General features: G+C 56.9%; 1 protein-coding gene across 5 annotated transcripts in view; it reads left to right on the plus strand.

Annotated features, from left to right (window-relative positions):
• Positions 1-11,662, plus strand: part of LOC116939194 (unconventional myosin-XVIIIa-like) — a 155,400-nt gene that overhangs the window by 74,450 nt on the left and 69,288 nt on the right. The window contains exons 2-9 of one of the 5 annotated variants that reach the window (XM_076062476.1): positions 480-609; positions 3,424-3,564; positions 3,900-4,706; positions 6,201-6,290; positions 6,468-6,521; positions 6,732-6,869; positions 7,592-7,685; positions 10,758-10,870. In XM_076062476.1, the coding sequence (XP_075918591.1) occupies positions 553-609; positions 3,424-3,564; positions 3,900-4,706; positions 6,201-6,290; positions 6,468-6,521; positions 6,732-6,869; positions 7,592-7,685; positions 10,758-10,870 (1,494 nt within the window). In that variant the 5' untranslated portion in view covers positions 480-552. Of the gene's footprint in view, positions 1-479; positions 610-3,421; positions 3,565-3,899; positions 4,707-6,200; positions 6,291-6,467; positions 6,522-6,731; positions 6,870-7,591; positions 7,686-10,757; positions 10,871-11,662 lie in introns of all 5 variants that reach the window. The other 4 variants (XM_076062478.1, XM_076062477.1, XM_076062475.1 and 1 more) reach the window with 4 other exon arrangements.

The raw sequence follows: 11,662 nt of genomic DNA on the forward strand, positions 1-11,662 counted from the left end.
ACTGGGGGATACAAAGGCGGCCAGGCGTGGTGCAGACCACACCGCGGCTGGCCTTTGCAGGTGCTCGCATTCAGCACTTGCCCCCCCCAAAATTCCGCACAGAGACGGGGGGGGGGGTGTTTGTCTTTGTTTCTGTACAGTGTTTGTTTTTGTGTGCATGCGTGCGTGTATCTCAGCTATGACCTTCCTTCAAGCCCCCCACGTTCACTCCCCCGTGTGATCTAGCCCCCCACCGCTCCCCTGCTCCCCCTCTACCCCCCCCCCTCCCGCCCGGGAGTCTTGAGTGGTGGACGCATCCACTGGCCGATCGCTGGGACTGCCACCTACGACGACGCTCCCCACCCCCTCTGAATGAATCCATCGGTCGCCCTCTCCCCTTCTCTCTTACCCCCCCCCCCCCCACCACCACCACCACCCCCCCCCCCCCCCGATGATTAAACCTTTAACCCCAACCGACACTGAACCCCCGGTCCCTTCAGAGTCCCGCGGAGGCCCGGGCGACCCCTGTGACCCTGTCTCTGCCCGCCTGCCCGCAGACGTTCATGTCCAGCCATGGCGTTCTCTTCCCGATTCGCCTTCTGGGAGCAAAAGGGGAGTGAAGCGCCGCTCGTGAGTTGTCCCGCGAGCACCCCCCCCTCTCTCGATCGCATCTACCCCCCCTCTCTCGATCGCATCTACCCCCCCCTCTCGATCGCATCTACCCCACCCCCCCCCCCCCGTTGTATCCCTCCGCGCATTCTTTTTTTGTCATTTACGCGTTTTATGTATTGCTCTCGTTGGTTTTTGTTGTTTTTGTCGTCGTCGGCCGCCGTGTTTATTTCTCGCCGTGTCACGCCGAGCACCCTGTGGGAGGGAGGGAGGGGGCGGTGGGGGGGGGGAACCAACCCTCCCCCCCCCCCAAAAATAAACGCGAGCGATTTATTTATTTTCTATTTCTTAGCGCTCGCCAAAAAGAGAAAAAAAACCCACCAGCGTGTATGTAACCCGCTCACCGTTAAAAGGTCGCGTCGCAATATTTCAAACGCTCGGTCCGCCCCGCGATGGCCGGTGAGGCCACGGTTATTGCGCCGGCTTGAAAGCTGCGGCGTTCGGGGCGGGCGGGGGGTGTCGTGGCGGAGGGGAGGGGGGCTGGCGAGATGCGCCGACACCGCTGGGAATCGCGCCTCCGCATAGAAACACAGACGCACGGAGAGGAGAGGGCCGGCCGTCTTTTCACATATTTCAAGGTGTAAGTGCATTTTTTTTTTTTTAAACGCGTCTGACCACGGAAAATGCCACAGCCTGACATTCGGCGGTCTCCCACAATTCACCTGCGCACTATTTTCTCATTCCATATTCCCACTCGTGATTGTGTTTTCGGAGCCGTATTATATTTGGCCGAAGGTTACGGTGGGTGTTGGGGTTTGTTTTTCTCTCTCTCGAGCGGATATGAAAATTAATGTCACGATGAATGGTGGTTACTTTTCAATAGCTGCTGCATTAGAAATTGTATATTTATTTTATTTTTCACATGTAAATGCAACGTCGACAAAAAAGTCAAAATGTTTTTTGGGCATATTTTTACACAATGAGATTTTGATAAAAATGCAGCAGCAGCAGCAGCAGTCCCAAAGTCGACATTTTCCGCTAAGAATAATACAAATGCTCGACTCTTATTCATCGTCGTTTTTATTCGGCGCGGCACTTTAATAAACAGCAGCTCCATGAGAGGGGACTCATTTCAAGGCCTCTGTCGTTACACGGCGATCACATTTCGGAACGCAAAAACGCTCCCCCCGCATTTTAAGCGGGCGAGAGGCGATCGACGACACCCAGTCGCTTACTGGAGAGAGAGAGAAAGGGAGAGACAGAGAGCTGGACATTTAACGCAATAAGTGTATTTAGGTGGCGGGCGATCGCATTTAAAATTAGAATCTGGTGAGTAATGCGTGCGTCTGTGCGTGTGCACGCGCACCTTCTATTTTTGCAAACTTGCTCCCCAGTGCCGCGATGTAAAAAAAAAAAACCTCAAACTCGCACGGGTCACAGCGATGCCAATTTGCTTTGAGCTGCGGGGCCGTAGACCGTTGTTTGTGCTTCCATTGGGCGGTGGAGAAGTTTGGCGGCTAGCGGCGCAGTTGGGCGCCCGCGCGTTTTTGGCGGTGCCGTTGGGGCGGCTGGGTCACGGTGGCGAGTTCTCGGTGGTGGGGTCGCCGAGGGGGGGGGTCTATTTGGGCGTTGGAGCGGTGGACACGTTTGGACGTTTGGGTGACGTGGCTTTAGGGTGTCCACGCCGTTGGTAGGTGGTGCATTCGTACCACGGGGGAACGGTGAAGCGTTGGGGGGGGTGGGGATTGGTGGTGGTGGTGGCGGCGGCGGGTGGTGCGGTGAGAAATGTAGGGGGTTAGGGTGGTGCGCTGGTGGTGGTGGTGGTGGTTGTGGCTTGGGTGGTGCGGTGGAAGTTTGGCGGTGAGGCGGTGAGGCGGTGGGTGCCCCCTGCAAGCGCCGTGACAGCTCGTGATGAATCGGACGGCAGCTGCTGCTGCTGCTGCAGCAGCGCTGCCTGCACCGCCCCGAACCGCGCGGCCGCAGGGAGTGACAGCTGCAGCATGGAGTCGGCGTCGATGAGTGACGATCTATTTTTACGCCCCGCGGCTCCTCCGCGCTTCGGAGCCGCGACCACCGTAGCGCCAGTTATGGCCGACGGGCCGCCAGCCCGTTGACGGGGCGGCGCTCGCCGCGACTCACGCGCACTTGTTAGCAGCGGGCCCCGTCGTGTCCTCGGATTCTGACGGCGGTCATTAGATTTACGCGCGCGAGCGGGACGGTAAATACATGAGTATTCACCGGCTGGGCGCCTGGAGAAGGTTGCCCGTTTTGTGAACTAAGCAGCAGGGGAGGGGGGGGGGTGGGGGTGCGACCAGTGGCAGTGAGCGCGAGAGATTGGGAGAATTTGAGGGGGGGCGGGGAGGGTTGGCGGGGGAGGGGTGGCCCAGCAAAGAGTTGGGGGGGGGGTGCACCACGTAAGGTGACTCAGAGGGGGGGCAGAAAAACCCACCGGCTCTGTGGGTGGCGTGAGACTGTAAGAGCCGACCTCGCAGGTCACGAGGGGTCGACCATCCACTTGCCACGTGACCTGGCAGAAGGAAGGAAGCGGTGGCGATGAGGCGTGTGTGAGGCAGCCTCAACGGAGCAGTCGGCCACGACCTTTTTCAACTTGAACGCAAACGGCTCTCAAGTCAGGCGACGAGCTGCCTCTCTCGGCCCACCGCAGTTGTAACTAGTGGTCACCGGTTGGGGGGGTGGTGGTGAGGCACGTGTAGATTTCGTGCGTCCATGCGTGCGTGTGTGGAAAGGCCCACGGCTGTGCCGGCGGTGTCCGTTTCTCCGGGCCGGGCCCTCAGAGAGATAATCTGGCCTGCCTTGTGACCGCCGGCCAATCAGGTTAAGGACGAGGAGAGCAGCCCGCTGGCGCTGAAGCAGCCGGCCACCGCCGTCACCGCCGCCACGACCATTCCCAATGGAGCCGGATTCATAAAGAAGGCCGTCAGGAGCAAAGAGGAGCAGATGAAGTTGGAACAGCCGGTAACGCACGCCGCCCCGCGGCAACCACGGCCAGTGGCGAACGCCGTAGACTAACGTCAACGCCCCGGGTCGTGCGCGCGTGCTGCAGTCTTAAAGAAATAAACATCTCCGTTTCTCCAACATCGTGTCCTGTGCACCGATGTAATGTTTTAATCGTTTTTTTGGGGGTTTTCCTTTTTGCTGCGAGTAGAAAAAACTTTTCCTTTCGATCGACAGCGTTCGTCGTGCGTAGCCCATCGGTTTAGTTTCGTATATACACACACACACGTACGCACACATCTAGTTAATTTGTTGTCGTTTGCGTGCGTGTTTGTTTATTTTGTTTGGCGTGCAAGTCATCGCCGGTCTCTCAGCCGCCATCGCCGGGGTGGAGGCCGCCATCGCGGGTGCTGTCCCCTCCGCTGCAGCCGCCCTTCGTCATGAACGGTGGCTCCAACCGCGTGCGCAAGATCTCTCAGGGCAGCTCGGACGGCCCACCGGGGATTTATGCCAACGGGCAGCCCGGCTCCCACATCGGCTCCCCGCCGCCGGGCCTCACGTCACCCACAGACAGCGCCGCCACCACCGCTGACGACCCGGGATTGCGCGGCGTGGTGAAGAAGAAAGTGATCAAGGTGGTCCGGCGCGTCGTGCGGAAGCCGCGGTCTCCCGACGCCGAGATGCAGGACGGCGGAAAGCCCGACGCTCCGAGCGGCGCGCCGGCGATCGGCAACGATGCCGGATTGACGGCGCTACCGCCGCCGCCGCCACCGCCCAGCTGCAACACCGCCGGTGGGAGATCACCCGCAGCGTCGATGACGGTGGAGGTCACCAAATTGGCAGAGCGACCGCCCAGGTCGGACGGGGTCGTGGCGAAGCACGGCCCGGTGGCACCGGCGGCACCGGCGACATCGGCGGCGCCTGCGGCCGTGGTGAACGGGAAGCCGGACGCCATCTCCGAGGGCCTGGCCAGCCTCATGTCGCGCGCCAAGACCAAGGAGCCGCGTCTGAGGGTGCGGCGAGTGGTGGAGCGGAGGGGGGAGGAGGCGGCGACGGCCGTGGCACCGTCGCCGTCGCCGCAGCCGCCCGGCGAGGAGGGCAAGGCGGAGGTGGCCCCGTCACGCCCGGGTGGGCCGGTGCCCGCCATCGACGAGACGGCACAGGTAGAACGAACGAGGACGCCGTTTGGGTTCCGTCGTTACAGGAATGGGGAGGCTGCGAGTCGCCGTTGTGGTCTTGTTGTTGTGTTTGTTAATTGTGTGGCCGCTCAAGCCGCTGCTGTTGGTTATCAATGCATCGGCGCTACTCGCCAGCAGCACTTGCCACAAGAGTGTGTTAAGGCTATACAGGGGGGGGGGGGGGCGGGAGGGAACTTTGTCTGTATGCGCCTGCTTGGGGTGGTGATTTATTTTGGGGCCTGGGCAGCTGAAGGAGCCATCTCTCCGCTGAGGTTCGGGGGTTGGGGGTTTGGATCCGCACCCCGAGCCTGGACAATGTTTGTCAGACACGAGCTCGCTTCTCGCACCTGTTTCAAATTATTAGGCGGTTCACAGCCCTTTGACATCACGGAGAAAGCGGTGACAGAAAAGTGCGGACTGATCTCTGTCTGTTCCTTCTGCATGGAATAGAGCGTTACCCCCCCCCACCTCCCCCTTCGCATTGCGTGCGTTTTCTCCGGGCGCTCCAGTTTGCTTCAAACATTGTCTCAGCAACTCACTATTTGGCTGAAAACATCTTGATGAATAGCGGAATTCAGACCTTGGCCAATTGTTGGTGTATACTTTGTATTTCCCCCTTCAAGGCCGCGTGGTGTGATTGACAAAATTGCTATAAAAATAAAATAAAAATCCCTGCATGTGGAGTAGGACCGTGGCCTCGGCTTGTTAGGGGGGGTCCGTCGCATCGTGCAAGGAGACGACGCCAGGCGCACCTCGCCAAACCCCGCAGGGTTTGTCGATTTCTCTCACGGCTCTCTCACGGCCGCGTTGCGCTTGCGCCCCCTCCTTGGTTACAGTGCCGCCACACGCCCCGCGGACATTTCTGTTCCGCGTTTTGAATTTTGTAGTTATCTCCCATCTTCAAGCTCCGTCAGTCGGCTCCCTCTGCGCCGACCTAGGTCGTACATCAATCCACTGCTGGATGATCAGAATCTGAATGTTTATTCATAATGGAGGAATCCGATGAGCCGTAAAGTTATTTTTGTCACAATGTGTCCAGTTAGGATGGGGCTCCTCTCCCCACACCGTGCAGGCAGCGAGGGTTTGTTTCGACCATACTTCACATCGCCGGTTGGTGAAGGCGGAGGGGTGGGGCAATGGAGTTTGCTGTAACCGTCCCCTACGTGCCCACGAACAGCCACTGCACCTGCGTTGTGCGCACCGGTGGTTTACCCATCCATCAAATGCCGTCGAGGCACACGCCTGCTTCTCAGCGTGCCTGAGATGCGACCGCATCGGGAGCACTGTGGCGGCATGATTCGATGAGATCGCCGCGTCGTCGTCTCAATGGCTTCCCATGCCGCGAAGGGGAGTCCGCGATCGTGAACTTCAACGACGGCAGTGGCGACGGTGCTACGACTCGCGGGGCGTCCGAGGGACAGCGGGAAACCCCGCGAGTGCCGCGCGCCGGTTGTGAAGCCGCTGCCGTTGTTGCCGCAGGGGGACCGGCGCGACGCGTCCGACACCCGAGATGCGGTGATTTGCAGCGTCCCCTCCGCGTTGGTCGCCTCGGAGCCCGTTAGGCAAGAGGTGAGGTCATCCAAAACGGAGTGGCCGCCGCCGGCCTTATTCAAGCAGATAGAAAAAAAAGTAATAATAAAAATTATGTTGTAAAAGATGAGACCGTGGAAAAAAAGCAATTTGATTCTGACACAGTAATATAGAGTGTAATTGGAAATAATGTTTTTGCGCTGTGTGTCGCATTAGATGACTTTTCCCCTTCCCACGCAAGAGAATAAACCTGCGTCTGAAGCGCCCAAGGTTAGTGGGGAATGTTTTTTTTTGCTCTTAATAACTCTTCATTTTGTCATAAAGTAAACAGTTAATTTGTTTTATCTTCTTGCACCAGATGCTAGTAATGGTCCGAGCCATTTATTATTTTTATTATTTTTTCTTCACGTTTTATTTTTTCCAGATGAGTGACTTTAATAAGAAAACCGAAAGCGTGCTCTCTGTAATTGTCGGCTTTAGGTGGAGCTCGAGCCGGTGCTCGCCATTACCGAGCAACCAACGCCCTCCCATGAGCCCTTGCAGCAGCAGCAGCAGCCGCCACTGCCACCGCCGTCGCCGCAGCCAGAGAAGATGGAGGCCAAGGCTTCGCCTGAACTGGTATGGCGCCGCGGCGAATGGCCGTGACACCTAAAATCTCAGTACCGCCACGACCGCCACCACCACCGCCACCACCACGCCATTCTCCCTGACTATGCACACTCCATGATTCTGCCCCCTTCCGCGCGATTGGTCGCCTTGTCACATTATGGTTACTGGTGCTGTTCCCACGTACGATCACTTGGCACCATATAATCTGACATCGCTGTCACGTGACGCCAGCACTGCCCCATGCGTGATGATGTGATTTTTATTTTTGTGTTTGATCACCTAGTCACGTGACACCAGTGCTGCCCCCCTCCCCCCATACAAATACCTGATCACGTGACAACGTTGCCTTCACACATGTGACCACCTCTTGGCATGAGAAGTTGGCGACAGAGAGTGAGACTTAGAGGCAGATTCAGTCTCATTTGCAAGAGTGACCTGAGGCGTACGTCTGCCAATTGAGTAATAATGTGGATCATTTGGCAAATGTGGACACTGGCCCCCGCACGCAATCACCCACTCTCACATCTACAAGCGGCAAAATGCGCTACCGCTAGTCCACGTCGACCGCTCAATGTCAGTCGGTGGTGCCGACGAGATGGTAGGAGCGGTCTTCCGGAGGCCCTAGCACCAGACGGGACGGCGACGACACCATTCGGGGCGACATGACGGCAGCGGCGGGGGTGCCGCGTGGTTTTGCCATCTCCTGACCCTCGCGTGATCTCTCCGCACAGCCCAGAACAGAGGAGGAGCAGCAGCAGCAGGGCTTCTATGCCTGGTTCGAGGGCGAGAAGGTTTGGCTGGTGCGGAAGGACGGCTTTGTGGCCGGTGAGAGGACATCGAGGGTGCACGCCACACCACGACTCGCGGCTCCACGGCTATCCGCGTCCAAATCTCCCTCCCCGGCCGTCCGCGCGTATCCTCCGCGTAGAGGTGGCAGCGGTGGAGGCTGGCGAGGGCTCCTAACGGGGGCTTAGGCCCCCCCGCGATCAACTCTCTTGGCCGGCCGCGGCATTCAAATATGGCGGCCCCGTGCCGTTAAATCTCTGGAAGCCGGACTCGGCGATGGAGCGTGAGCTCACCGCTTGGTGTTGGGCTCCGACGAGCCCTGTTAGTGGCAACCTTGCGCACCTCAACTTTTTTTTTACGTTATTAAAATAAAAGAAGGAATAATAGAGGATTGTTTTGGTTAGATCGCGTAAATATATAAATGTGTTGTTCAAACCCACCACAACCCGACACAGCCAACTAGTAAGGGTTGTCATGTAAACAGAACGTGCCAATTCGTCACTAGTACGGCACACCGATGTGTTTGAGAGCCAAGCCACAACATATACAATCTGAGTACGACGTTTCACCAGTAATTACAACTACGCGATCTAACCCAAACAAAAACCTCTATTATGGATGATATTGGTCGCGAAAGCCTATGTGTTAAACTAAAAAAAAGCAAACAGAATGATTGGTTTTAAGAATGTTTTCACAACGCAGCCCCTATCATTTCGATGGCTCCTGCTACGGGCCGCCACCCGTCACCTGCCGTTGCCATGGAGAGACGCTCATCATCTCGTGGCAATCAAAACGTGTCGATTTGAATTCTCAGAGATGGAATCTGGCCAAATAAGTAAAAAAAAAAAGCAAATTATCGCAGGAATTGTTGGTGACCTGACCGAGACCATGAAACTCACATGAACGCCTAGTTTAACGAGCGGTATGTCATCTATATTTTTTTTAAGGGTCCACGTTTTTTGTAAGATTCTTGGCATTTGCTAAGAAGCTGCTGTCGCCTGTGGGCCTGATTGATTGGTGACCGAAATTCATGAAATCTGTGGCTCTGCCGCCAAACCCTCGTCAAAGAAGGTCAACATTTCAGAGGCGCACCTCATCCTTCGGTAGCACTCGCAGACTCACCGATGTGGTGATGTTGGTTTCACGGACATTACGGGAGCTGTCAGCCCCCTTATTCCATGCTCAGGGATAATGCGTCATCGTTTCCCTCCGACCGTCCGTCTGAGTTCCCGTCACTCGTTCTCACGAATATAACACTATGCTCTCGCGGAACACCTACGGCTGCAATAATAAAACCTCGTGACAAGCTTTGCCCCATCAGCAACAAGCTCGAGGAGGCTGTGAGGTGGCCATACCAATAATTGCCCAACGTCTGCACTCTATATATTAAGGTGTTCCCCCCCCACCCCAATCAAGAGTATTCACACGTGCGCCAGGAAACCGGAGCACCCGGAGACAAGCCACACGCGTGCGCTAGAGGGGAGGTTGGGGGGGTGGACACTCTATCCCCCGTACAGGTGAAACCCAGCCTACAGGGTGCCGCATGCACCCTGTAGGCTGGGTTAAAGCAGCTCCTCGACGCCCACGGGAAAGGGAGTTTCACAACAGCTCGTGCGGAGGTCCACCGACCCTCGCTGTGGCCGCAGCGCTGGATCTCAGGAGCACGTGCACGCATCAGGCGCGTCGGCGTCAGAGCCTTCGTTCAAAGCGGAGTAGTGGCATCGTCAGCTTCTAAACATCGTCATTATCAGCAGTGGTCACGCCACGGCTTGTTATGACTGTAAGTACCCTGAGGATCGGGGGGGGGGGGAGGTGCAGAAAATCAGTTCGGTGATCGTTGCCAACGGAGCAGTCTCCTTCCCTCCTCCCATCCTTCCCTCTTTCCAAAAACAATGTCAAGACGAGTAAAGTAAAAAAGAAATGAAATCACGTACAGAAAATATAAACCTCATCATCTTCCTTTGGCGAGTACCGTTCTGTTTACTTTCCGCGATTTATTTTTATTCCCCCCACCGCCACCCCCCCCCCCCAAACAAAAGAAAGGAGATTGCATCCATCGCCTAGGCTCAGACCGCCTCTCGCCCCCAATAAATATTGAATGCCTTCTTCCAAACCGAATTATATTTTTATTATAATAAAACACTTAAAAATTTACATCGGCCGCGGAATCCTGCAAACCCGTAGATTAGAGCTGCCTGGCAGGCGATCAGAAGGTTCCGCTCTATGCAAAAGGAGACCCCCCCCCCCCCCCCACCACCGAACAAGAGGCTTAATAACAGGTGGGCCGAGGAGGAAGAGGAGGAAAAATTCCGCCCCAGGGAAGCTGTCAGCGCCCGACGACACGCGCCGAATACTACTTGGCAGCGGGGCGCCGCCGTGCGGGGCTTAACTCGTAGCGATTAGAGCTGGCGCTGAGGGTTAAGGTTATGGAATGTCACGGGAGAGAGAATTAGCGCTAAGAGTGGTTCGGGTGGGGGGGGGGGGCTATTGTCACACGGGTCACAGGTTGAGAGGTAAGCACCCGGTCGGTCGGGCCGTGCGGGGTGTGAGCGATGCGTGCGTCTGGAGGTGGCGGAGGGAAAACCCGGAGGACCCGGAGAGAAATCGACGCGGCCACGGGGAGAGAGACACGCAGGCTCCAAATATACAGCAGCAGGCGTCAGGTTCGGGATGGAACCCACGACCACCTGTAGCTCAGGCGAGGTAGTTAACATCTAGCCACCGCACTTGCCAGGGCCTCTCTTGCAATGGTGGCAGTGACCAAGCTGCGTGTTTGTTGATGTGTGGCCCTCACGTATTTAGAAGTTTTATCCCCACCCCCCCTCGACCCTAATGGGTAGGTGTCCCCCACAACATATGGCAGGACAGTGCAATGCAGAGGCAATATATTGGGTGGAGTGGTGGGACTGTGGTTAGCGCACTGTAACCCGAGTCGATTCCCGGTGACGGTTAACATTTATCAGAGATTGATGAATCTGAACCGATCCTGGGCTTCCCCACCACTCCCCTCACCGCCCAGTGGGTGGACAGCACGCTGTACGCTTGCCGTCTTTTCACTCGATGATCGACCCGATGGAGTTCCCGACTGCATCTCTTTGCGTGCGTCTGCAGCGACGGAGCTGAAACCCGATGTTGGGACTCCGGAAATGCCGGCGCGGAGACTCAAGCTCAAGATGGAGGAGCGGGGGACCATCGTGGATGTGGATGAGGAGGAGGTGGAGAAGGTAGAGCCCCTCCCTCCGCCTCCTCCCTCCTCCTCCTGTCTTCACTCATTCTTCTATTTCTACCTCCACCCCTCTTCTACTCATCATCCTCCTCCTCCTCTCTTAACACCTCCTCTTCCCTGCGATGCCACCGTGGCATATCACAGTGTGCGCGTTTTGCCGGCTTATAATTCATTTGCCACCTTGTTTACGTATCAGTTTGTCGCCGGATGACCTTTCGCCGTTCTGCAGTCACGATTGAGATTTGGCCCCAGCTCACGGCTCACGTTTTGGAGGAGGACGCAGCCCACAACACCTGACGGCTCTTGCCTTGTAGCAACACCCCGATCCGAGAGGCTGTCATTATGAGCTCGGAGCTCCGCAAACGAGAGTAAAAATTGAAAAAAAAGTACTTTCAAGCTGGCAGCATTCTTGCGACGCCCTCACCGCGACGTCGCGCCCAGCACGGTGCCCTCGGGACGCGTTCCGTCCTTGGGCTGCCGTTCCTTCATCGGTCGAAATTTTTTGTTTTTGACAAAATCTCATGAAAAAAGACGAGAACGAGCGATCGGTTCCATTTACCCTGCCACAGCGACGGAAAACTCTCCCCCGCCACCACTGATCCCGTGCGCCGCTCCCAATTTATTTTAAGCGCGGTAATCTCAGGTTTATTTCTAGCGCCATGGCCATTGGGCCCTCTCCCCCCCCCCCACCGTCCACTGCCCCCCCCCACCCCCCACCGGCCCACCCTCCCCGTGCGGCTCCTTGGCCATCGTCACCTGAGCAGGTGGCAGCAGGGGAGGAGAGGAGAAG

This window comes from Petromyzon marinus, chromosome 5 (assembly GCF_048934315.1).
Source record: "Petromyzon marinus isolate PM22_M1 ecotype Great Lakes invasive population chromosome 5, UKy_Petmar_22M1.pri1.0, whole genome shotgun sequence".
Classification (NCBI taxonomy): domain Eukaryota; kingdom Metazoa; phylum Chordata; class Hyperoartia; order Petromyzontiformes; family Petromyzontidae; genus Petromyzon; species Petromyzon marinus.